The sequence below is a fragment of the Poecilia mexicana genome, unplaced genomic scaffold, assembly GCF_051168715.1.
Source record: "Poecilia mexicana isolate PSO_F unplaced genomic scaffold, ASM5116871v1 scaffold_3, whole genome shotgun sequence".
Classification (NCBI taxonomy): domain Eukaryota; kingdom Metazoa; phylum Chordata; class Actinopteri; order Cyprinodontiformes; family Poeciliidae; genus Poecilia; species Poecilia mexicana.
This window is the reverse complement of record NW_028263372.1, coordinates 21,260,953-21,288,391: the sequence shown is the minus strand read 5'-3', so window position 1 is coordinate 21,288,391 and position 27,439 is coordinate 21,260,953. Positions and strand designations below refer to the sequence as shown.

Sequence of the window (27,439 nt, the reverse complement as noted above, 5' to 3'; positions counted from 1 at the left end):
CCAACAGCAGTCCCTCGCTGCTGTTTATTTGATATAATTTATTCAAGTGGCGAGTGACATCATTTTATACCTGCACAGTAAATAGTTACTGCCTCATGCTCACACATATTTGGACTACAACTGCTTATTCTTAAATAGACATTACACACCACTTACTTGGAAAAACAGGAAATTGAATCAAGCAGTGACATCATTCGCGAGCGCCTCTGCTGGCCTTTGATATGGGCTTCACTCGTTAGCCTTGATTTTTTTTTTTCTTCCAATCATCCCCCTCGCATATCCACTTTTGTTTTTATTACAAAGAAACGCCCGTCCGCGATGACATTAGAAGGTGAGTGTGCAGAATGAGACAAAGCGGACACATTTATGGTGAATGCTGCGTTTGTTGCCATCTTAGCTGTGAGTCAGACTCTTGTAGCTATGCTAGCCATGTAGCTAACTAGCCTCCTCCTCGATGTTTCCAGATAATAAATAGTTGTATTAATAGAATGAACCGATATTAGAAAATGCACGCATTAGAAACACGTTGAATGTTTATTGTTGGAGGAATAATTGTCACCGTGCCAGCTCTAATATTTAAAGAGGAAACTATGTATATCCAGGTAGCTAGCTAACTTTAGCCAAGTGAGCCAGGAGGCTAACGATTAAAACTGACTTTGATATGAAAGTTAAACAAACACAAAACTTTGGCGTTAGTATTGATTCCTGTCTTCTTTGTGTTTTTTCCTTTTAGATGAGAAGTTTTCGATTTTCTATTAAGAAAAATCAAGAATATGGTTATAGATAAATAAGAAAGTTACTAAATTAACAACTGATTCTAACCATTGATCAACACACCTATTTTAAATGCTTCTCTCTGTTTAAATGTGATTTTACTTTTATCGAAGCTGACAAAGAGCAGAGCGATTCAATGACCACAGAACCCCCCTGGAAGAAGGCAACACTTGAAATGATTCACGTTATAAATAGCTCCGAGTCTCTGGTGTATTTCTGGAGTCATTTCTGAAGATGCCTTCATTTGTTAGATTTTTAGCATTTAAGTAAATTTAGTTGTAATTTAAGTTCTTTGGCTGTTGTACGTGTTTGACTTTGATGCCTCTATAGTTGTAATGTTTTTCTAATATGCAGGTTTTCTGCAGCCTCGCAGAAAGTCTAAATTGTAGGCCTTTATAAAGTTTTTAATGTGTTCATTTACATGCATGGTAGTTTTTAAGGGATCGTCGGATTTGGTCATGCGATGGACTGGCGAGCTGCATTTTGAGCAAGTTTTAGCTTCAAAATCATCAATAACTGTGATGAAATTTACTCTCTACTGTGTAAATGGTTTGTAAAAACACCTAGAAGAACAATCATGTAAGTAGTTATGTCCTCCTTAATTTATGTGGATCCTAAAATTAAATCCCAATGGTCTTAAAACGTCTAAAATTAAATTTAATAAAGACTACAGAAATCTGAAAATGGTTGTCCCTGTCACCAGGTCAGTGAGTTTTCTTGTATTTATTTCAGTCCTTGTTTCTTTTCTTACTTTGAGTCTCATACTGACCCCAAAGCCTTTACATAATTATTTAGTTGTTTTTTAGGCTTAAGGAAATTTGCAATTCTTTTTATGACCTAAATTAAGTCACAAGGACCTGTGTAGGCCTGTAATGATAACAAAGTTTGCTTCAAGATAAATTGCCTCAGAAGTTATTACAATAAACGATAATATTGGTTTGAGAACTTTTTCAAATAATACAATGGCATTACAATGCAGGTTCACATTCCTCAAAGATCAATAGACTTTAAATTCTAATGAACATTTAACACTGGAACTGGAAGGCGTTTTAAATATCAAAAATGAATAAACAAAGCAACAGAAAACAACAAATAAAATGAATTTTAAAGTCTCTGTGAACAAAATTGTCCTTCAGAAATGGTCTAGTTGAGACCAAAGAACCAGACTGAAGACTTTTGTCATCTAGGATTTGGTAGAAAGAGAAAAATTATAATTTGTGCAAATAGAAATTACTAAGTTTGCTTGAATGTGGCATGCTGTTAATTGATTTATTGGTTTTTATATTCTGACAGGCCTCGTCGACCTGTGAGTTTATTGATGAGTTTTGAGAAATTGGATTAATGGGATTTAAGTTATTTGATCTGCACCATCCAAGCTTTTGATTGCATGCATATTTTTTTTATCTACAAACTTTTTCAGAGAAGTGCAGTTATACTTTTTTAGACACAACTTACAGAGCGATATGTCTACTGTTAAAAAAAGCAGTTCTCTTTTTCTCCTTTTAGGTTGAGTTACAACTTAGACTTACAGATCCTGTGTGTGTGTGTGTGTGTGTGTGTGTGTGTGTGTGTGTGTGTGTCTTTCTAGGTGAACTGGCAGACAGGGTCAGCCAGGTGATTTCAGAACTGGTTGCGGTGCGGCCTGGCTCGCTTGCAGGTTTCAGTTCCTGTGCCGTGCAGTAAAGCAACTTGGTTGGTCAAAGGATTGCAATGAAACCAGCTCAGGAGCGCAACCAGGAGAGCCTGCCTCCTAAGAAGAGGGACCTCCCTCTCAGCAACAGCGGCGTCGGTGTCGGAGGGGCGGCTGGGGGCGGAGCTACGGGAGGCGGTGGCAGCACTGCTGGAGGAGGTAATGGAGAAGCCGAAGTTGTTTCCATCCACAACTCTGCAGCTGGCAGTGAGACTCAGGGAGGGAACCCATCAGGAGAGTGGCCACGAACTCATCCGGAGCATCACTTTGGGGTGGATAATTCAGAGAGCATCTCAGCGGGGCCTGTCGATCAGTACAGTATGATCTACAAAGTGGCTGTTCCTTCTGTTACCTACTCACAAACTAGCCTCCACCCAGTGTTAAGCCACATCTCGCCCACGTACACCGTACACTCTCCTCTCCTGCAGCATCCAGGCCTTCCCTATCCTCCCCTGGGTTACGCTCACATCCCTCATCCGTCTCTCCAGTTTGTCAGCTCCCCATACGCCGCTGTTCCTTACGCCGTCCCGTCCGGCTTCGTCCCTGGATCGCTGATTTCTCAGTCAGGCGCCATTCCTCAGCCTCACGCCGTGTCCCACCTGGTTCCCTATCCATCCGTCATACAGGACGGAGTGGTTTCCCCGCCTCCCCAGGCCCAGGCTCATACGTTTACCAAAGTTGCAGCGCCAGGCGGCGTTCCGCTGATGATGCCTTCAGAGCAAGCCGCCCAGCAGCACATCGGTACTATCGGAGTCATACCTGCCCCAGAGATCAGCTCCAGAGGGATGCCGGTCTTCTACCAGCCCCAGGGCAGCCGGGGCGGTGACCTGCACAACGAAGCGGAGCTTAACGGCGGCGATAAAGAGCAGGGAGTCAGGGAGGTCCTGCATGACTCTGCCTACACTTCCAGAAATGCACATCTGCAGCAGGTGGCGTCCAGCTCTGCAGCGCAGGACCACAGCCAAGAAAGGGCCCTGCAGAACCGACGCCTGGAAGGCCGAAGCTCTCCTGGTCAGCGCAGCACTCCGGACAGCGATCTGGAGGTAAGGCATGCTCACAGCTCAGTAATGGAGCCTAAAAATTAGAACTGGCACTAAATGTCCACCATGTTGTTGCATTTATGAGATGGTATTGATTGGAATTAATGCAAATTTTTCTAACTACTCTGGGTTTTTTTTTCCATCTTGCCATAGCAGGGTGTCCGCTATACTTAAAATGCATTAAATTTGTTTAAAAAAATGTAAGTTGGCCATTAATGTCATTCACAGGTTGTAAAATTAATCGTAGTAGGATTGTTTTGTTTTTTTTGTTGTTATTTTTTTGTTATAAAGTGTGGCGCTGGAAAGATTTGAAAACTTAACTTGAAAATGCTTGAATTCCACTGAGGGAAAAGAGTACGAAGCCTGTGAAAAGCTTTGTGAATTTATTTCAAAGGGCAACTTTAAACATTTAAACGTTTGTTGCAATGAAACTCAAAATGCTCCCACATTGATTCCTCGGTTTGCCTCCCAGGTGCAGCAGGTCGTTGGCCGCCTGGCTACCTCGAGTCAAGGTGTCGGCGGGGTGCGGAAGGAGGTCTCGTTTGCCCCCTTGAATCTCTCTCAGGGGGTCCAAAGAACCAGAGACGTCCACGGGGAGAGCCCGGCTGTCTCCAGCAGGGCTGTGCATTCGGCGCAGCCGCTGAGTTACGTTGAACACAAAGTCGGCGGTCTCCAGCAGCAGCCGGGTCACGCCGTCATGCTGACCAACGGGCAGCCGGTGCTCGTTCCTCTCGACTATCACCTGCAGCATCAGTCCCAGCCGCAGCAACACTACCCAGGACAGGCGAGCGACGCCGCAAAGGCCTCCATTAACCCAAGCTTTAAAACCTCTGAGTCTCCAGGCAGAGCCGGCCTCCCTGAGAAGGTGGAGCCGACCACAGCTAAGCAGCAGCATCATCATCATCAGCAGCAGCAGCAGCTGCAGCCTTCTCTACAGCCATCAGTCCACTCTGCAGCAGAGCTAACTCAGGCTTCGGGCGTCCCGGCGGCGGCGGCGCCTGGCAGTAACCCGTCACATTTCATGAAGGGGGCGATTATCCAGCTGGCCACCGGGGAGCTGAAGCGTGTGGAGGATCTGCAAACTCAGGATTTTGTGCGAAGCGCAGAGGTCAGCGGAGGGCTCAAGATCGACTCCAGCATGGTGATGGACATCCGGTCCAGCCAGCAGAGACCGGGTCTGGTGTCTCTGCATTTCACGGTGGGGGAGCAGCAGAGCAAGGTGACCATCGACGTCCCGCCAGAGCACCCGTTCTTCGTGTTCGGCCAGGGCTGGTCGTCGTGCAGCCCCGAGCGCACTGCCCAGCTGTACGGCCTGACCTGCCACCTCCTGCAGGTGGGGGACATGTGCGTGTCCATCACGCTGCAGCAGCAGCAGCTTCAGCCGCAGCTGCAGAAGCAACCGCAGCATCACAACTCACAGCAGCAGCAGAACGTGTCGAGAACTTTAGGCAAAAGCAGCGCGGCGTCGGGACCTGGTCACCAGCTCATGGGGCCTCCCGCGCCCCAACAGCTGCGGCCGCAGGCTCACTTCAGGATGGATCGCGTCCACAGAGAGCGGCAGCAGCGGGACGGCGAGGGCGGCGTGCTGGAAAAGGACGAAGCACATTTAGCGGTTGTTGGACACACTGAATCCCCCGTCCGGCGAAGTCGGACCTCCACGGAGCATCCCAGGAGTCAGAGCAGCTACCACTTGCACACAGAGGGCTCTGCTTTCGCCGGGACCGGCATGACCGCCATGCAGGCCGCGCTCGGCGCCTCTCAAAGGCGCTGGTCGTCGCCCGGCCTCCAAAGATACAGCATGAAGGGAGACGAAGGGCCACGCCCTCAGATAATCGCCTCTGGCCACACGAGGCCTTCTTTCATCCCGCAGGAGGTGAAACTGTCCATCGAGGGGCGCTCTAACGCAGGGAAGTAGCATCACATTTGGTAGCAACCGTAGGAGAGACTGCCAGGAGCGAGAACGAGTCTGACAAGGAGAGAAAGAGGAAAAAAACAGTGTGAATGTAGCCTCAGAATGTTTGAGATTTTGCACACCTAAAAGTATACAAAGACACATGATTTTGTTGATCTTCTTGAGAAGTTTTGCTTCGATGTTACTCAGCCACGAAAAACAGAAACCTTCGGTTTCCCAGCCTGCTGAGGTCTGACAGGAAAATGGAAAGCTAAGTAGAACGTATGTAGCTTATAAACGCCTGCCATAGTCCTTACACACTGCTTTTCTCTTCCTCGCTCCCTCCTTCGTCTCCACCTCCTTGTACCCACGCCTGGACGTTTTCACAAAAAAACACTTTGGCTTTACCTTCTGACTAAAACTCTCAATGGGAAACACAACAGTGTGTGCAGCCTCAAAGCACAGCTACCAACTCTGATGTTAAAAATCACAGCCAGCGATCTTTAGATGTCAACACTCCTAAAAAAAATTTTTAATCTCTTTATATCTATATTTATAAAGCATTTACCCCCCAAAAAAGTGGAGCCACTGACATCAGCAGGGCCTGTGATGTCGTCGATTAAAACCTCTGCTGTCAGCTGGAAATCTCTCTCTCTCGAAGTTATTAATTTTCAGCAAGTCAGTCTCCAAAGATAGATGCAAGATTCTGTTTCAGGCCAAAAACGGCGGCTCTCGCACGTCTTACAATCGAGCAGTTCACCAATCAATTTCCTGTTCCTTGATTTAGCGCCCTTGCGGCAGGAACTGAAACGATGCCTTTCTCCTCTCTGAAACAACAAAGTTTTGCATTCCAGTGCGATTGTGTCATTTAGAGTGTGTTTCTTTTTCCCCGCTTCCCTCTGAACCTCACAGCTTTTCTCTACCAGGTTGGTGAACTTCGGTGCATTTTAATTTAATTACTGCAGGAGGCACCGGCTGCTTCTCACCAAAGCCTTGAGAGAAACATCCACCTGTTGCATCTTGCAGTTTGCCCTGAAAGGGGAATAGGTGAGTGTGAGTGAGGCAGTGTTGAAGCTTGAGTCTGTCTTTTCTCAGTTCCTTTAAAGAAAGCAATAGTTTCTTTTTTTTTTTTTTTTGTCGTTTTGTTTTTTCCCCCAAGCTTTTGGCTGTCCTGGGAATTTCATTGTCTGGTCCTCTTCCAGAGGTGATGCACCATTTTGATCTTCTGTTAATTCAGACAACATTTAAGCTAAATTATTGGCTCATTAATTTTCCAAAATGCGTCTTCAGGGGGCTCTAGATTAACAGATTGGTTGTGTATTATTTTCTTATGTCTTCTGTCACCCATTGTGTTCATTCAGTCCATCCTGAGTAGGAATCTGTGCTTTCTTCATGTTTTTATCTCGTTAATTGAAGGGAATTTGTTTGAAGTGTTGTTGGAGTTTTGTGGTAAGCGAAGAAGAAAAAAAAAAACAAACAACTGACTTGTATTTTTTTTTAACTGTTTACAAATTAGCCGAGATGAATGCTGCAGTCTCTTCCTTCTGACATATTTCTATCTTGAAAAATCAAAAGTGCAATTAGATCATACATAAATTCATCCAGAGGTTTCCAATCAGACGACATTCCTCATGCAGACATTCCCATCGGAAAAGCGACACATTTAATAGTTTCTGGTCCTTTTTATGAAACTTGAATACAGCGCGATCATTCACTTTAAAGCGTTTTCTTTTTGCCTGAAAGCTTTAGGTAATTTTCTCTTGCACACACAGAGCTACTGCTTTTACTAGTCCATATTGGCTGTATGGCTTTTCCTTCTTGACCTTAAACCAGTTTAAAGAAGTAGTTGCAGTAAAGCATAATATAGCATGAGGTTCAAGAATGGACAATTTGAACCCTTTTGGTATTAAAAAAACGGATTGTTTTTTTGGATGATACTGAAGTGTAAACCAATTTCTGAATGAATTTCTATACGGAAGGCATTTCCGTACTGCCATGATGGACAGAGAGGGTTTAGTTTTTCCTACCATCCAGCACCCAACACGCGTTCGTCAAAGCGTAAGCAATATTCATTCATCATGAGTCGACAACTTTCTGTAGTCTTGGTGTTTTCTATGCAGTAATCTCAGTACAACGTCCAGGATCGTCTTCAGTGTAGTCAGCTGAAGCAGCAGCAGCGGCTCTGCTTGTTGGATGCAGTCGTTTGAAACGTTTCTTTCGCTGATGTCTGGGTTTAGTATTTTTGACTGACCTACTTTATAGGAATTAAAAGCAGTGTTTTTGGTTTACCTCTTTGTGTTTTTTTTGGTGTTGTTGTTTTTTGTGGCCAGCAGTTGTCAGCTCTCTGAATCCCGAGTGAAACCGTTTTCATCTTCCTTCTTTGAAGCCACGCATTTAAAGCCAAATCACGCGAGACGCCCCACTCGGACCGTTTGTCCGGTGACGTCACAGTTTAGTGGGGCTTATTGTCTGGTGTAAAGCAGTGCCACTTATGGTTTAAAGCCCTAAGCAAGGCCATCCTGTGCCGACGCTTTCCTCTTTGTTTTCATCCTTCGCTTTGAGTGGCTTGTGCCATTTTAAAGATTAATCCTCCATCACTGATGGTCCGTTGTTGTATAAAATTGCACTAAATGTCGTCCTTCAGTGTTCTCAAATGAAATCTGTTGGTAAACTGAAGACTTTCCAATTGTAAAGCACACAAAATCGTGGAGAAATCGCAGGTTTTGTGTTTCTGTAGATAGGTGTATTTGTTTTTTCTTGTGTAGATAGCTTCGATCGGTGACGACGATGATGATGCTTGTTTATAATGCCTTAAATTCAGCTTTGTACAATGTGTCCAAACGAACAACGGACTCCGTGTTCTCCGTTCAGGTTGTACGAGAGCATATCAGAAAGGTCAGGCTTGACGAGCAGAAGCTTACGCTCGACGACGAGAGCGAGTTTCGTAGAACTCGTTGCCTCCCGTTTTTTTTTTAGTTTTGATTATTTTTTTTTGTATACCTATCTCTGACTTTTTAATCTGTAGATTTTCAGTATGTGGAAGAGAAAGCGAAAGAAGCTTTCCTCAGCACTTTTTTTTTTTACAAGATGAGTTCCAGAGCGTCAGCCGTGAAGGAGAAATCCTTCCACTTAACACATGCATAGACAGATGCACAGAGCAGATTTTTTAATTATTATTATTATTATTGCACAAGATCAGTAGGATTTTAATGGCCAGAATCATCGGGTTGTGAAAGGTCCGGCGCTGCGTCCCCAAGTTTCTGGACAGCAGAGTGGAAAAGTACGAACTACGTCCATCTTTTTATTAAACTGCTAACATGAACTTAGTAAGGTTGTGGTGTTGCTGATGTCAAATCAAATCAGGAGAATGCAAATGGTTAAAAGTTTTAAAGAAGTCTGTATTTTCAGATTTGACATGATTTTTATTTGTATTTCTTTTTTTCCTCTGCACAAGGTGACATTGCTTTTTGTGATGTGAAACTTAAAAACTGAACAGCATCTTTTTTTTCTATTTTCTTTTAAAATGCCTAAATCTGCAAAAATATATGCAATTATGTAAATGTAACATTCAATCCTCAAGTATAATCCAGGTTGTATGAACTTTGTATAGTGAGTTTTAATATTGTATGGCCGTACCAATATGTATTGATCTCTATCAGAAGCCTTAGAGTTGTTGACCCAAAGTGCTCCCTTAGGAAAAAAAAAAACCCACACCTACCTGACTTTAAGAAAGCATTAATATCTATTTTGTTGCATTTTTATTTGTACCCTTTTTTTTTTTTTTGGAATAAAATAGATTTGTACTGTATATTTGTACCTCTGTGAACTTCTTAGGGCGTTTTTTTTTCTTTTCTTTTTCTTTTTTTTACTTGTTTTGCTGTTTTAATTTTACGTACTTTAAGGACACAAAGATATTGTATTTTTATTGTTACAGCTAACATGGAGACGTTGCATTTATCATGTTTAAGTAAACACAATATAATATATATAAATATATATACAAATATAAATAAAATCGATAAACCCAAAATGTTTGCTGTGTGTTTTTGACTCAAGTGCGGTTCCTCGATTTATGAAATTTGTGAAACAAATCAGTTTGGTGAAGTTTGCCGGAGTTTAAACGAGTTAAATCTTGAACAAAATGGCTAAATGTATTAGCTGGCAAGTATTTTTACATTTTCATGCAAACTGGTAAAGACATTTGTGTACTTCTACTATTAAAATGTGTTTCGTTTCTTTTAATTAGGGTGTCCAGATTGCAGCTCGCGGGTCATTTGGGGCCCTCAGGACGTTTTTACGCAGCTTGCAACTGATTCAAGACGGTTACGGCTGCTACAGAAATGACACTTAAACTTTTTAGTGTACGATTTTAAATGTCAAAATCATAACCTAAAACAACAAGCAACTACTAATAAGTCTTAAAATTTTTTTTAAAGTGTAATATTTCTTGCCAGTTGGCTCAGAAAATGAAACGATTATTTTATAGAGATTCATTAGAGTAGAATATTTCAAACTTATTTGCTTGCAGTTTTAATTATTGTGGCATGTAGATAAAGAAAACCAAAAAGTTCAGCGGCTCAAATAATTGTCTTGAATTTTGGGTTTTCTTCACCTGTAAGCCACAATCATTAAAACTGCAAAATAAAAAAGAGAAATGAAGCTTGAAATATTTTACTTTATGTAATGAATCTCTCACTTCCTCAACTTACTGTGAAGAAATATTGCACTTTCAAACAATATTATTTTTTTAGCTGTACTTGTATGACTCAAAAGCAGATATTTTTTCCTCTACTGGTTGAGATCAAACTAAAACGTTTCTCTGTTACATGAGTTAAAAAAAAGTAAACCCTCCAGTAACATTGTATGCCTTTAATTTATCAAGGCAAATGTGGGAGATCTTTTTCAGATTACTGGTCCATTATCTGCAAAAGTGACTATTTTGTTGAGCAGCAAAAGAATTGCTTCCTCCACCTACGCACACTTTCAATGTGACAAATTAGGCTTCCTTGGCGAAAAGTTAAATGAAGCATTAAATACGAGTGAAATGGTTTTGAAACTTTACTACCTAAAATAATAAATCAGAACACATTTTTATTTTTTTTTCCAATTCAGATGAGTGACTGCCTAAAGAGCAACAGAAGGTAAACACTGGCTTTATATTAAACTTGATGTTTATTTCCACATTCTTTACCAGGTCTCATTATGGTCTGTACATCTTTTGAGTCAGTAACAGAGAGGACGGTGTCCCTGAAGGGCCATCCAGTCAGAATACATCGATATGACAACCAGGCATGTCGTTGCAAGTTTAGCTCATTCATTTGGCCTTTTTCAGAAATACAGATTTTGTAAACATGGACATTGAGAGAAAAATCCTGATAGCGTTAATATCAAAAGGCTAACATTTAAATTTGTTTTTTATTAAACTGTTAAAAAAAAAAAAAGCAGGCATAAACTAACATAACACAGGCTCATACTGAACAACTCTAGTACTAGTGCAGTTTCAGGGACATGCAGTGTTAACCTAACCCAAAGTGAGCGAACTTTCGTCCTGCTGCTGGTTCACAGCAGACTGACGGCGTCACCTCTGAGAATAAATACCCAGCATTCATAGGCTGAGACAAAACCTGAAGCCTTCGCTTTCAGCAGACAACGCCACTATGGGATGGCAGTGAGATCTTGTCGCTTTAATGCGCTGAACTTTAGAAAAATAAAATAAAACCGATGCAACGTATTCTTCCCCAAACGTGATGCGATCAGTTTGTGAATTAATCTTGACGTTCTGGGCTCTGAACCCTCTCACTGAGTTGAACTGCCTGAGAAAGCGGAGCTTCCGATTCTGAATTTCGGTTGAAACATTTTGAAGTTGCGTTCTGCATAGTTTCTTTGAAAAGTGAAATGTTTTTTTTTTTTTTTTTTTTTGTCCTTCACAAACAATAAATCTGTTGCATAGAGGTTTGATGCACTCCTAGGAAAGCCAAAAGTCCCGACCCAGATCCGCATCTCACGCTTTCTTCAGGTAGGACGACGCTCTTCTAGGAGTGACTCAAACAGAAACACTACTTGGAGAGACTGAAACTGCTCGTTTGACGATGCATCTGGAGAAATCAAGAGGAGTGGAGGTAACCGTACAGCTGTAAACAACGGCCATCTGAAATATGAAACAGATTATACCAGCAAAATACGGCAAACACTTTTACAGGAAAACAAAAGTATCATGTTGCATAAATATGTGCTGGAATGAGGATCAGTAATATAAAAACACATCCTGGAAATAAACAAGCCTCAGTGCTAACAAAGGGGTGGACTGCATCATACAGGTATATCTCAATAAGCTTGTTATTGAACAATTAATTTATGTCAGGAATTTAAGAATTAGTTATATCAAGCAATTATTTTAATTCATTTGGATAACTGAGACACAAAAGATTGTTAAGAAGCTGATAACAGAGTGCTGTGTTCTAGCACAACCATGGAAAATTAAGTGGAAGGAAAAAATGTGGGAGAAAAAAAATCCATCTGTTATGAATCTAACTCTTGAATTAGATAACTGAGATAAATTAACATTCAAACGTCATTTTATTTAGATATACCTGTAAATGATTCTCACCTCTTAACATGACTTTCTTTTCTCTCTCCAGACTTGTGGATATTATTATTTATAAAAAATATTTAAGTGGTAATAATAACATAAAATACTGCAGACTCACAAAGAATGTGAAATGCTACAGGAATTGCACAAAGCAGGTTAAGATCAAGCATGACTTTCTGTACAACACTGACATGTTTACCAATTAGCATAAAACACAAACGCATCTTCGTAGACAGAATTCAAGTAATGCGACAAAATCTGAGGTCAACAGGTAACATGTTGGGTTTTCTTTTTCCATGTACTGAGACCAAAATATATAAGAGGTAAATAATGTAATGTACAGTACAATAACAGCAGCAGAGACCGAGTTTTTAAAAAACAATAAATTACACACAGTGTTTAAAAAGAAAAAAAAAATGTAGAAAAATTAAGATAATGACGACAGGAATGCTTTTCAACACCGGGCATGCTCAATAGGGACAAACATTCACAAACGAATGCATGTGTCCTATTAAAAGTGCCATAAAGAGGAATATCAAAACTTAAAAGTGTGGGGAAACGACCTGCGTCTTCTGTAGTATTGTATAGTGTGTGTGTGTAGCTTTGGAAGCTGGGAGCTGGTAAGCCACAGGACAGAGAGCGACCGTCCACGGCGCCGGATGAGGTAGTAGTTTGGACATGAATGTTCCACGGCAGCAGCTACCGGAGTCTGAGTTACTGGGCTGGGAGGACCAGGGAGGGAGGGTCTGCAGCTACAGGGTCCACACTCCCCTCACTGAGGATCCATGTGCAAATGATTTTTTTGTTTGTTTTTCAGTTGAAGCAAGAATAAACTGCTCCCACCAGAATGTACTGTTACCTGTGAGAGTCCACCGAAACACAGATAAATCTCTTTACAGCATGCTCTTAGAATAAGAAACATTCTCAACCCTGTCTCCAAGGTTTTTATAGACTGTAATAAATTAGAAATTGAAGAAGTTTGCATGAGTACAGAGGAATTCTGGGAATGGGGGAGAGTGGGACAGGAATGGTTCGCTGTGGTAATGGGAACCTGACGGCGCAGGCTGGGAGGGGGGGAGTTTTTATAGGACCCCCAGGGATCATGGCAGCTTCATGAAGAGACCGTTATCTATAGAAGGAACCGGCATGGGACAGGGGAACTGAAAGAGACTCATGTCCGCTGTGAGAGCGGCCATCGCGGCGGGATCGTGCTCGATCTGTGTCCTGAGGGCGGGGTCAATCTTCTCCAGCCGCCGCTTGATCCGCTTGGCCTCCCTCTCGCGGATCAGCCGGGCCTGCCTCTTCTCCGGAGTCTCGTTGGCCCTCTTTAGCCGCATGGCCTCCCGGTCTCTCTGCAGCCGCCGCGCCCTCTGCTCCTCCGTCTCCTGCATCCTCTGCATGCGCTTGGCCTCGCGGTCCCGCAGCCGCCTCAGCTCCCTCTCCTCGTCCGTCTCGCAGGCGCGCTTGTTCTTCTTGGCGGTGCGTTCGCGCTCCAGACGCTGCAGGCGAGCCTCCAGGGGCTCGTTCTTGCGACGCAGGGCCCACTTGCGCATCGGAGACTGCGCCTCCACCAGCTGCTGGTAGGCCACGCAGCTGTTGCACACCAGCAGGACTCCGGCGGGGTAGACGGGCATCGGGCTCATGATGTCGGGAATGGGAGGAAGGGCCGAAGAGGAGGAGTTGAGGGCGTCGGGGATGGACGCGAGCGACGGACCTTCGGACAGGAGCCCATCGGGCAGCGGAGGAAAGGCGGGCCCCTGATCGGACCCCGAGCACGCCCCACAACCTGGGCTTAATGCGTGGCACGGCCGGGGTCCTTGACACTGGTTTGGGATGTGGCTGGAGGCCTGGCAGGTGCGATGGGCCTGGCAGAGGGTGGATGTCGGATCGGGAGCCTGGCAGGGAGGCGGGCCCTGACAGGAACTGGGACTGGGACCCGCTCCGTGGCAGGAGTGCGTGCTGGAGCCCGGGCTGCTCATGGGGCTGCTGGAGAGGGACTGGGACATGGAGCAGGAGTCCCGTCCACCAGTGACGTCCAACCTGCTTGTGTCGAGGACGTCTTTTAGTTTTTCCCTGTAATAAGACAGAAGGTTAGCCGAAACAATACCTCGACTTTAGATCTCTGAGATGATTCTTTGGCTACGTTCACACAGCAAGTCTTGATGATTTCAAGGAATTTCTTTTTTGGCTCTTGTGGCCTTTTTTCCACAGTAGCTTGACAGAAAGTTGTATTATGAGAGGGTCACGCCCAATCTACGACTGTTTGCTGAGGTCTGATTTGTTTCGCATGGTCGTTCACAGCTGACCTGCCTTATCCATGTGTTTGAAACATTTGTCTTCAGCCATTTCTCAAAGGTTTCTTCACTGACTCGCAGGTTAAAAACTGCTGCACTGTAACTGTTGATTTAATTTCTACTGCATATTGTTCTGTTTTCATTATGATTTGTGATCTTTTTATGGCAAAATGTGTCGTTGGGTTGCAAAGTTAGCAGATCCCTGACATACACAGATAAATGACAGACTATCTGAAGAGAGTAGAACTGATTTTGCAGAAAAGTCTGGTAGTTTTAAACTGCTCATATATTTTGTAACTTTTCTTTGTTGAGTTTTATCATTTATCCCTCCGTCTCTTTCCACTGTGTATTCTGACCTTGACTGGGCTGCTTAAATGAAAAAAAAAGAAGAAGAAAAAAAAAAGCTAATGGTAGTTGCTAAGCAACGTGCAAGTTTATTTCCTATGGATCTGTCATTGCAGGACTAAATTTATTCATCCCTCATGTTATACAGTCTGGTTCATCTCTCACTGGACAACCAGTTCTTTATTTACTCTGATGTGCTCAGCTGGAGACACATCACCTAAACGTCATTCAGCTTTAGGAAACTTTTTGACCTGCCATGCTTTATTTCTTCATCACATCCTTTCCTGGTAAGAATTTGACCATCAATAGGAAGAGTCAAAATTGCTGCTTTGGCATGCAGCTTATATATGAGTTATTTAAAAAAAAAAAAAAGTGTGCTATTCTAGTAATAAAATCCCATCGCATTCAATACAACAGACATCAAGTTCCTTGCAAACTTGTGCATAAAAGAGTCGAGCAGCAGCAGCAGCAGCAGATCTGAACCTGTTAAAGTTGTTGGTGTCTGTGAAGCGTGCGCCACAGACGGCGCAGTTGGAGAGGCGGTCCTCGGAGTGGATGAGAAGATGCCGTCCAAGCGAGCCAGGAGAACTCAGGGCTCGCCCACACACTGGGCACACGTAGCTCTTGGTGTTGCTCATCATGCTAGTATGCTGGCGAAGACAGCGGAGAGAGATAAACATATAAACTTAACGTGATCAACTGTAAAAGGCAGTTTCTTTTTTCTTTTTTTTAAATCTATTATAAATTTAGAAAGAGGACAGATGGATAAAATGTATCATCATGGTTGGATTAAAGGAAGTCAGTTGTGAAAGGAAGTAGTTTTTAAAACCATGTTTAACTCCATACTTGCTGTTATAAACCTGTAGCAGATTGTTCCATGTCATGTTTACTTACTGAGTGAAGGTGCTAAATCCTTATGAAGATTTCCAGCTTTCTTTGACCAACTGTGATTTAAATTGAGTCTGACATATAAAATCAAGGAAAAGATCATAGATATTAACCCATTAAATCATATGTTTTTAACATTTATCAGAATTTTTTTAATGGAAGAAGTCTTCATATAATTTTTTCGTGTTGCTGCTGCAAAGCTCCTCGCTGTTTGTACTCATCAAACTCGTGTGCATTGTGTTCTTCATGAATGTTTAATGTTGAAGACTAAATATAAATATCCTTGAGACTTAAAGAGAAAGAAGTGCATTGAAGTTTCTGCAACTGGCTGATGCGTTTATGCACTGAGAAGGTAGAAATTAATAGATGTGAACCATTTAACAGTTCTTTCAGCTAACAAGATGGAGTTGATGTCTGGCAGAGTCATCTGTGTTTCTGATATAACATAAAGTGTTATTACTATTTAACTACTATATGTTTACTTTAATGTAGATGTAACTGTGCTCACATGTAGCAGTATTTCAACCTTTGTCACTTCAAATTAAAACTTAATTAGTGCAACATAAACAACTGCATTACAGGAGAATTTAAATATGTATTTGTAGTCACCAAAAAAAAAAAATAAAAACGGCTAGAGTTTAAGAATTTGCTCTGCATTTTTCTCAGCACGACACTGACCTGAATCACATTTACCGCCTCTAACAAGCTGTTTGTGTTCAAGCAGACTCTAAAATGTTGGACGGTGCGGCTGCTAATTGACTAGCACGCACTAATTGAGACGAAAAAAATGCAAGATCCTGCAACAGTTTCCAAAGTTGTCCGTGTTTTTATAGCTGGAAAAACAAAATGCGGTTCTCACCTGGTAGACATGTGAAATGAGTCTCTCAGGGCTGCTGAAATCCAGCGTGCACAGAGGACAGACAAAGTTGTTGCTGTGGTCAGCCCCCTCGTCACTCTCCTGAGGAAAATAAAAGCACATTTTTTTTAGAGTAGATTTAATCACACACAACTGTATGGTGGGGGTGGGCGGTAAAAGTAAATCCACATTAAAAAAAACCCCAAAAAAACGCATGTGCTTCGGGTGTGCGATGAAGCTCACCCCTTTAATGATTTAAGCGAAGGCATTGTTTGTATCCAGCTTAACGTCAGCCTGCGTGGAAGCTATTTCTAACTGAAAGTGTAGGACGATGTGTTAAGTGTATGACTGTGCAAAAGTCAGTGAGTCATTATCGGTCACATGACACTGCCACAGATGTTACTCATACACAAGTTGAAATGTAGAGCACTTGGAAACAGAAGGTACCTCCACAGAGCATATTGGGAGAAAGCAGAGCTTTCACACCTTGAACTGCTCAAAAAAAAAAAAAAAGAGAAAAAGTCTGCCAACAAATTAGCTTATTTGACCCATGTAATTCTGGTGAATTTTACAGGCATGTAGTGCCATTTTATAGCAGAATCAAAATGAGGTTAAAATCCAGTTAATGCTTTGTGTAAGAGAACCACAACAAAGCGTCAGGTGCTGAGTTTCCACTTGTTTAACAAACATTCGTTCTGAAAGCACACGCTGCCTGGTGATTGGTCATCTGTAGGGTAAAAGATTGAGCGTTTCTACAAACAATTGCGCAACTGGAAATAAAGAATGAATATGTGGAAAAGTGCCTTGTGTCCACTGTTAAGTACAGTGGAGGATCCGTAATGCTGTGGGTTTGTTTCTTATCCAAAAGCCGTGGAAATCATGTTAGAGTGCATTTAAATCAGAATCCAGAGGCCTCTTTCATAAAGATAATGATCCAACATCTACGGCCTAATTAACACAGAAGTAGGCTATCAAATACAAACTGAACCTTCTTCCATAACCATATGACCTCTACACCTTAATCCAAGAGTTGTGCAACATATATAATGATATAATACTTGAAGTTTTGCTGGCCAATTTATTACTAGAGTCATGAGTTCACTAGAAGATAAACTAAAAGAGGACACAGGACTTTGGATGACCAAGAAGACAGATTGTGCAAAGAGGAATGGTTGAAAATCCAACTGTCTGTAGTTTTAAAAAAATCATGTGTTTATACAATAGGAGAAAAGAAAAATGATTCAAAGAGCTTTCATGAATCTTTTCTAGTGTGCAAAAACATCTGTTCATATCTGTATATATTTATAGAAAAAAAGTTATGTCAAGTGCATAACTAATACAAAAAAGAAAAGCTTCACCTGTCAGGTTTAAGACTTTCACACATTCTTAAACTACATCCTGTGGCTTCAAACCAAACAGCTCAAAATGACGGAGGTGTTGTGGCAGACTTCATCATTCTCTGAGCTCTGTGAGGTTTGGTTCGAACGCTCCCCCGCCCTCCGACATGTGGCCAAACCCAAAATGAGGAATAATTTGTAACAAAACGGTCACGACAAAAGAGGCCGGCTAACATGCAGCAGACTCACCACTTTGACGCCCGCTCCTTGAAGGCGGCACTGCGCTCTGTTGGCAGTCATGTGGTCGTCAGCAGAGGCGTTGGAGGACGAGTCTTCGCCGTGGTTGTCAGGGTCGCTATCGCTGTCTTCTATGGAGGCAAACACAGCCCTATCAATACAGACAGACAACAGAGCACAGAGCAGGGCTTATTCTCACTCACGCCCCTCAGTGCGAGGACGTTCCCGCAGAGTCCGCCGGGCCCCTCCGGCCCGTACCTGTGAGGCTATCCTGTCCTTGGACTTCCTGCGAGTTGTTGTTGTTGCAGCATTCGGCGTCCTCGGTGAATTCGTCCCTGCCGTCCATGTTAATGGTGTGCTGGAGTCCCGATAAGCCCAAAGTGTGGAATGGCCCTGGGAAATCAGAACAGCAGAAATTTGGTATGCAAATTGTGATGCTCAGATTTTCTGCTAACTGTTCTTTTGTAGATTTCTGATATTTTCCCATAGATAATAAAAGCTGAACTTAATTTTTTTGGCTGCAGTGGCCTTCATTTGAAAGTAGTTTGACAGGAAAGAGGGGGAAGACATACAGCAAATTTCACCCGGGTGGGAATCAAACCTGTGACCGTCAGCACAAGGACCAAGGCTTCAATACGTGGGTTGTGTTTTGCCCCTGCGCCACCACAGCACCCCAACTTAATTTTTTTTACTTTATTACGCAGGTGAGACCAAGACATGCAGCAGAAAATGGATGCCATGTTGTAATTTGCAGGTTTTTACAAATTTGTATTGCTTACATTTTTAAACAAAGTCTCTCGATCACAGTTCAGCATTTTGAAGGTCTGTTTTAGTGAGCTCACCAAAAACCATACAATCAGAGACCAGGTGTATTTGCACACTGAAGTCACTGCAATGATTATAATAGCATAACCTCAACAGACTTTTACAACCAAAACAACTCATGAAACCCACATTTACAGAGCTTCTACCAGCAGACGGTAAAAGCCTGATTTCTACCTTCAAACTGCTGGAAACAGGAGTATTTTTCTTTTCAGAAAAACACAAAAGCAACCCACACAACAAAGAATAAACCTTTACCGCACAATATAAGGACTCCTAAACATACCTAGGATTATAATGCTGTCTTTGAGTTTTTGAAACAAGATGAAAACCTATAAATGAACTTGTCCATGGAGAGTTTTACAAAGAGTTAAATGGTTATGACAAGCCCAGTTGAGATTCTTAAACATTTCGCAGACTTTTTTTGGTTGAAAATAATCATTTTAGTAGGAAAGGTAACATTTCCTGCCAAAATGTAACAAATTTATTTTTGTTATCCGACTGTAGATAGGATTTTGACTTGGTGGTAGATTCAGTTTTTGAATGTATGAATTAGATTTTATTGTATATCAGCCAGAAGCATTTTATTGTAATGTTTGAACTGCCTTAAGTGCTTCGTCACCTTTTCACGTTAATTTAAATGCAAGTGTTCAACCACACACTGTTGTTTTGTGATGCCACCTCTATAATGCAAGTTTTCTTTATTAATTAATTTACCCGTTGCCCTCCACAACTACAGTTACAAAGGACAGTACAATGCAGAAAAAGTTGAATTATAATTTGCATAACTCAAGTAAAACGATTTACAATATAATCTTTACATAAAAGATCAATAAAAGCAGAATATTTTCAACAGGTCCACAGAGTCAGCAAATTAAAGCTTTTCCGCAGCTTTGGAGTCACAGAGACTTGCGGCTGTTGCGTTGTGAATGGTTTGGAGGCGTGAAACTGATGATCTGTCCAGACCAGTAAACAAGGGATCACAGTAATCCAGGCATGAGATGGAGATAGTTTTCTCCAGATCTGCAGGGCACACCGGATGTTTAGAGTTCTGAAATGTTTCTTAAATGGCATGAACAGGAACAAGAAGTAGATTAAACATGTGAGTCAATATCTCGTACGCCGAACCTGGCTGCTAAACAAAAGACTCTCTCGTCTGGCTTACAATGTGATTCGGGAAAAGCAATGAGCAGGAAACTGCAACATTCAATATCTGGAGGATCTTAAAAGAGAAATATAACTGAGATTAGTCATGTAGATGTGAAGAATTATAAAAATTTAGAGTAATCCCAGTAAATAGAAGTAAGTAAAAACAAAATATCAATGTACCCAACACTGACCCTTGAGGAACGCCACAAAACTAATGTGTCCTCATGAAGGATATCCTATTAAGACAGATAAGAATAAAAAAAAATCTATGCAGAGACAGAGATGACAAGCAAAACTTTCAGCTGATTTAGTAAAATGCTTCAGAATAACATAATTTGTTTGGATTCAGAACATTTTCCTATTGGAGAAACTAACGACTATTTCTATTTAACAAGAGGCTGACTTTAATGAGAGATTGCACAGCAATAAAAAACAAGATGCTCAACTGTTTTTTTAATTGACTCAAGATGTAGAGAAATTTCTTGTTAGTTTAAAAGTGTAAACACTACATGAAGTCGGCGAGGTGAGGCCACTCGTATTTATGCATCAACACTAAGTTCATTAACATCCCAACCCCCACTGTTCTTACACACCAATGCATACTGGCTGCTCCTACAGCAATGCTGCAGTCCCTCAGGAGCAGCAGCCTCTCTTCCTGCTTTCTGCCGAGCTACAAACTGTGTTTCTCCACGTCTCTCTCCACACCACCCACACGCCGAACAGCCTGGCTCGCCCTCTGTCTTCCCTGCTTAAATGTAGCGAGCACTTCCATATCCATACCATCGCCTCCGAGGGGGGTGGAAGCAGCTCTGCAATGGCAGCCCATATGTCTCCGCTCTGTGGAAGTACTTTTGGTTGCGAGGTTTGGTAAAACTCCTCCTCCACTTTTTCTATTCTTACACTTGACCCCGCGAAAGCTGAGTTTGACTCCCAGCATTTGCCTCATTAGAGGTGTTGGCGAGAGTTCCTCTTGTACTCCGAAATAAGACGGGATTTTACTTTGGTGGGCAGTAACTGGGGTCAGAGATGGGACAGATAGGCTCCGGACTTTGGCTACCTGACGCTGACAGAACCACGCCCCTCATCACAGTCCGTTACCAGCACTTTCCCTCTCAGTCTGTCCAAACCCGAAGCCGAACCTTCAGGTTATTTTTCTGTCGTCTGGCTTCTTTTACTTGGCGTGCGGATGCAGTTTGGGCCCTTCCCCAAAACGAGCCCGAGCTTTCATTAGGAGTGGCACAGTGGGTCCGGGTATTGAACTACTACAGCGAGCTGGCTTCTCGGCACATGGCCAATGATTGATGTGTGAGAAATACCCATCCCCCCCTCCCACCCTGTTGCCAAAGCTCTGTCTGTACATCTGTCTCTCCTTGCTCCCTCCCCACTTCCCCCAGTCTCTGTGCCACTGTGATGTTATCTCCGAGTCTGTGTGTCTGTAGGCAGGAGGTGACGCAGTGTCTGACTGAATCCAGACAAAGAGACAAACTCATCAGTCAACAGACACACAGAAGAGAGAGAGAAAGGGGAGTGGGTGGTGGTGGCGGCGGCAGTGGTGGGGGGTCAGGGTGGTGGAGGGCTAGCGTGCTAAACAAAACAGACAAAAGACAGAATGCCAAAACTCTACTCACACACCAAGCAATGGGGGTCTTTTTTTTTTTTAAACTCAAAAAGCCCCTCCTTCAGCTTTCCAGCCGCCGTCCCCTCGAAAACACACACATGAAGTCACACAAGCCAGTGTCTGAATATGCAGGAAGTGTTGGGGCCCTGTCTTCCATCCACACACAGACAGGAGGGGAACAAGGATGCTGGGCCAGACATCTGATCAGTTCTCATCTGCTGACCCAATATCACACAAAAGATGAAGTGATAAAACCCTTCTAATGAAGAGGACCGCTGTCTGGCTACTTAGGCGCATGAAGCTAAGGTGAAATGTTGCTCATTAGCATAACAAAAAACAAGCACATACAAGGAATTAAGTATTAATAATTAAAGGTTAAAGACTGCATTCCCATACAGACTTGCAGAAGTTTTTTGTTTTTTTTTGCACCTGTTATAGGGAAGTTTTTCTGTTTGCATTCAGCATTTTTGTCTTGCACAAAATTTTTTAATTTTACTACATTGTGGTTGCATATTTCAGGATTTTACAATCTGTCACTTCTTATTTTTACCTTATTATTGTTTCTAATGTGTTTATCCATGACTATTACTCTACTGTTGTTACACTGAAATGTTCCTACTAAAAAGGGAAATATAGGGCTAATCTTATCTAGTGAAAAACAAGTTCAAATACTTCACAGAACTTTAGAATATTAAAAAAATGATCAGAGTTTAAATAATGTATCATGTTAAGCATTAAATAACAACATCTTCATATTTAACAGTAAACAAACTAAAAGACTTAATTCAGTTAATTTCACTGCAGTTTTTCTGGATTGTAATGATCATCAGATTAAAGAACAAAGACATCTGCACACAACATACTCTTGAATCATACCGTGGAACTCCCTTTGTGTGTGTGTGTGTGTGTGTGCGCACAAGCATATACATAAAAATGTGTTTGTGTGTGTGTCTGGCTCCCTGTCTCCTTGCTGTCTAGTCTGTCAGTCAGTCTGACTGCGTTAACCTCTCAGCTCTGGGCAGCTCTCTGCAGGCCATTTAGACTTCACAGGAAAAGACAGGTGAAGCAGCCAAACCACAGGAGGGCTGAACTACAAAACTCACCGCATCTGAAGTCTGTCGATGACGAAGGAGACTGTAGTTAAATGCACTCAAACAGAACAGAGAAAGTTCCCTCTTCGACTTGTTTTAGGTCATTCTTTTGGCTTCTCGCTCCGATTCTGGCGTTCAGTAACAATATATTGATTGTTGAGCTTTTCAGGGATTACTGTAGGTGCAAAAGTAAGATGCATTTCTACAGTTTAACTAAACTATATTTAGAAAGGTGAGCTGCGCAGGTCCTGACTTCAGTAGATTACACAGGGCAATCTTCTTCTTCTTTGGTGGGAGCAACTTCTTTAAGATATCTGCAGGCGGACCAACCAGGAGATCCTGGCTGGAGGACAGAAGTAATGGATATACAAGGACACCAACTGGATGTCAACACAAACCAACTTTCACCAATTCTTGATATCTTACTCATTAATTGACGTTTTCTTTTTAAAAATCCCATCACTACGCTTTAAAGTTTAAAGCAGACCCAAAACCTACTCCAAGTCATATGTCTGTACAGACTGTAGCTTCTGTCTCGTTAATACTCCTAAATTAAAAAGGGAAAATACAAAGATTTCTGTTTATGTGGAACAGATTAGTAAAAACACTGCTCCAAATGAATATTTTGATAAACATAAGTACTCTTGACTCCTCTCTTTTCTTAAATCTCACAATATCACCAGGAATCTTCCCAAGATTTAAGATCTCGATCAATAGGATCTATATTAGGTGGACGTCCCTACAGGAGGCTGAATATATTACTGGCAAGCAGTTACGATGCATGTTCCTGAAATCTTATAGCCTATAAAATATTGCACTGAAGCAGTCGTTTGAATTTGCTATACTGACACAAACACTGCGATGAGGACTGTGATTGAATACATCGTGCAGCTTCAGCGTCTAACAGAGACTGTGTGCAAAGAGAGTGACATTTTGTAAAAACGTAATAAACACAAACAGCTAAGGCTTTGCTTGGCACCCTGCGTGATCTGTGTTGCTTTCCAGTAATTTTTATTCTAATTTGAATGGTTTAGATGAAAACAAAAAATGCATACGCTCTGGCAGGGTAAAAGCTCATTTTTATAATGTGTTGGCTTTTAAAAGCAGTGCTCCTGTTAAAGTATAAAATAATCCTGCTACACTAACAAAAAAAAAAAAAGAACTGAAGGGGAAGCCACCTGCGGGAAAGCATCACAGCTCAAGTTTCCTTTATGCTATGGCTCTGATTGCTCCTGGGTATTAAAGTCATTACATTATGACTAACAAAAACAGTTGCACATGTTAAACATGGAAAAGAACTGAAATAGTTTTGGTAACCTGGTGTGTTTTTAATCAATAAACGGAAATAATGATAAAAATGATAAGAAGAGATCAGAGAATATCGAAGTGTGATTACCATCATTCCTTACGTGCGTCCATTTAGGTTATGCTATTTAGGAAAAAAACATACTTTAATCGAGGAGCTTACATACTTTCCATGTATGTTTTTGCATATTATGCATTTAATTTTGACTATTGAGTTTTCAAGTTCAATTTGGCACAACTTTAGATTTCATATATGACATTAGACTTGATTACATATTCTTTAGATCATTGCGAAGTAATGTAGAGTAGAAAGTACATCCAATAATTAGGCAGCCAACCCAAACATTTATAAGCTGTGCCATATTTAAATGCCAGCAAATTGTAAAAGGACTTTTTTAATGAACTGACTGCTACAGCATAAACAAAGGCAAGTGAAACACTTCACGAAGGAATTATAGTTTAGTCAGAGAGGATCAGACGATGTGAAAAAGAAACTCTTAAAACAGTAAAATGTAAAACCTGCGATACCTACAGTCAACTTTGAAGGGGTTGGTCTGTTTTCGTCTGGACATAGTATCACCCTCTCACCGGAGAGGAGTTAAAGGTCTCCCCGAACCACTTAAGGTTCCCCCTGCAGTCCAGGTGAACTCCGAACCGAGCCGATGGACCCAATTACCGGACAAACTCTCTCCAAATCATCCGCTCCATCGGAAGAAGCGTAAGAGCTAACCGAGGTGTAAACAAGGAGAAATCCAACTGTGTGTCACATTCTTCCAGTTTTAGTTTGAAAAATGTTCCCTTCCAGGCGCTGAGAGGGGTTTAAAATAATGTCCAAGCCCCACGACAGACAGACTGACAGACGGACGGCGAGCCGACCCGAGCCGCTCCGATCCAGAGCCGCTGGCAGCTCGCAGGAGCGGAGCGCGAGCTCAGCTGATCCCGTATGTAAAATATCTGAACGCGCGCCGAACAGCATCATGGGACATGTAGTCAGGACGGGCAAAGAGCGTTAAAGCTGAGGATATAATTACGTATAAGACAGGAGGACAAACGGAGGTGTGTAGAGAAACATTAAGACAATATTTTCAAACCCTATTCAAATGATTCATATGAAATATTCAACATAAAAATAACAATATATTGTTTTCACGACTTTTTATTTTTGCGTTTTTATAATGTAAAGCACTTTGAACTGCCTTGTTTCTGAAATGTGCTGTACAAGCATTGATTGAATTACTGTAGACAGTAAATCACAAAGAAAATCAATATTATGTAATTATACAAGCATTATTACCCACGTTGTATTTATTGATTCAATTAAAATTCCTACTTTCTTTAAATACAATTTCAAAAATTGTCAAGTAATGATGGCACAATTTTCTTGAATCATGTTTAATCAGTAAACATGACCAAAGATGACATTGTCACTTGACGACAAAATAACACTCGTACATTAGTTTACGTGTTTCATACCACTAGGCAGACATCAGATGCATTCTGTCAAAGACTTGAATAAATAAAATAAATAACTGATTCAATAATTAACATTTGAATAAGGAAACACATTTTCTGTGCTATAGAAAAAAAGTATAATTTCCGAATCTTAATACATAAATTAATTTATAATTCAAATTATAAATTAAGGTCAGTTGATATGCAGAGAAACATTATAGCGCTCCTTAGTGGACAAAATATGGAATTTACACAGCGAATCATTGCATATCTTGCAATATATATATATATATATATATATATATATACTCTTTTTACAATGCAGCTTTTATTTTTTTAACCATTACTAGTAGTTTTCAGCATTACTTTAATCTATATTTAAGCCCCATCATTATAATGGATTATTTGTAAACACTCAGAGGGATTGACCCCCACTAATTAATGCCTGACTCCATTCAAATTATAAACCACCAGAAAGGTTGTGAGTCAACAATTATATTGTTATAGTAATAAGTGGTTATTACTATGGTTCCAAAACATTTAAAAATTTAAGTTTTGGTCTTACAGAGCAAAGTTTTCTGGATTTCTTAGAGGGAAAGCTTTTACGTTGGTATGTTAAACTCTGAAAATGTGTCCTTATAGACGTGGACACGTGAAAACTCAAGTACAAAACATTAATTCATCATCCATTAATTGAAGACCTGACTGGGTAAAATAAAGAACGACCGTCATTTGCAAATATACCTAAGATTACACAAAAAAGAGCTCCCAATATTATTCTGTTTAAAAACACTGGTTGTATCTTTACATTTGATCTACAATTGCTAAAATACTGAATAAACAAAGGACAATTTCCTGGATAGCTCAGTAACAACACTGGGTGGTGCTACACACCAATGTCATAGTAGCGCATGTAGTCGTCATCACTGAATGCCACGAGTAAACTGACCGCAGCACGACACTGACACGGTTAAAAATGTACTCATCCGCAAGGTTAGGCCAAAATATGCCATCTCAACAAAATAAGCACACCACACCATGAAATGCATGAATTTCCTTACAAGCAATAGCTGAAACGTCTCCACTCATAGGTTACATTGACGTCAAATCCAAACCAAAAGCAGATCGACGACAGCAAGCTGGCTAACAAGCCGAATGTTAGCCCTTTATATCAATGCAACAACGATGGAACCTATGAAGCTCACAGAGCACAAAGTAAATGAGAAAAATATTCTAGGAATAACAACCCAGACGCATTTATCATGGCAATAAATAAAAACGGAACTATTACCCATGGCGTCCAGTGAACACTGGCATATCAGGTGAGAGTCTCGCTCAGAGGCAGATTGTGATGGGCTCCTCTGGTCCAAGCTAACGTTACTGTATGCTTTAACTTGGGATGAGCGTTCAATGTGGCAAGCCGTTATAGCACTTAATGAAAACATATTCACAGCGTCAATACTGTGAATAAAATGAGGAATTACCCTCATGTTTTCTAAAATGATATTCCTAAAGTTAGAAAAGGGATTTTTAAAATAGGCTCATGGAACCATTTTCACATGTATTGCTTTGGAAATTATATTTAATGAATAAATCTTGTCAGTTGCATTTTTTATGCTTTTTTTGGAATCAAGTCAACATCATATGTAAAATAGAATAGGAAATTTCTTTAATCACTTACATTATTTTTAAAAAAGCTTAAAAATATAAGCATCTATCTATCTATCTATCTATCTATCTATCTATCTATCTATCTATCTATCTATCTATCTATCTATCTATCTATCTATCTATCTATCTATCTATCTATCTATCTATCATTAATAATTTCTCCTAAAATGACTGATTTTTGAGATTTCTCAAATTTTGACTGTAGTAAAGTTTTTCTAGATGTTCCTCGTGTTATTTTAGATTAGAAACAGTTATTTAATATCTCAAATTTATAGCAATCATCAATTCTTAAAGTCAAGTTAAGTTTTTTTGTGTAGCACATTTCAGCAACAAGGCAGTTCAAAGTGTTTTACATGATAAAAACACAATACAATCAACAAACAAAAAGGA

General features: G+C 41.2%; 2 protein-coding genes across 3 annotated transcripts; one reads left to right on the top strand and one right to left on the bottom strand.

The window, feature by feature from the left end:
• Window positions 1-200: 200 nt before the first annotated feature.
• atxn1l (ataxin 1 like) lies at window positions 201-9,425 on the top strand. Its single transcript, XM_015009873.2, has 3 exons — window positions 201-331; window positions 2,363-3,507; window positions 3,977-9,425. Exons 2-3 carry the CDS (start codon window positions 2,485-2,487, stop codon window positions 5,417-5,419), a joined length of 2,466 nt encoding a protein of 821 aa, XP_014865359.2. The 5' UTR covers window positions 201-331; window positions 2,363-2,484; the 3' UTR covers window positions 5,420-9,425.
• A 1,123-nt stretch (window positions 9,426-10,548) lies between these two features.
• On the bottom strand, window positions 10,549-26,789 carry znf821 (zinc finger protein 821). 2 transcript variants are annotated; one of them, XM_014973086.2, is made up of 6 exons: window positions 26,670-26,789; window positions 18,200-18,334; window positions 17,954-18,072; window positions 16,371-16,469; window positions 15,107-15,273; window positions 10,549-14,057 (listed from the first exon to the last, which is right to left on the bottom strand). In XM_014973086.2, exons 1-6 carry the CDS (start codon window positions 26,671-26,673, stop codon window positions 13,085-13,087), a joined length of 1,497 nt encoding a protein of 498 aa, XP_014828572.1. In that variant the 5' UTR covers window positions 26,674-26,789; the 3' UTR covers window positions 10,549-13,084. The 2 variants fall into 2 exon arrangements, with proteins under 2 accessions (XP_014828572.1, XP_014828567.1); XM_014973081.2 differs by lacking the exon at window positions 26,670-26,789 and adding an exon at window positions 24,459-25,642.
• Between the last annotated feature and the right edge of the window lie 650 nt (window positions 26,790-27,439).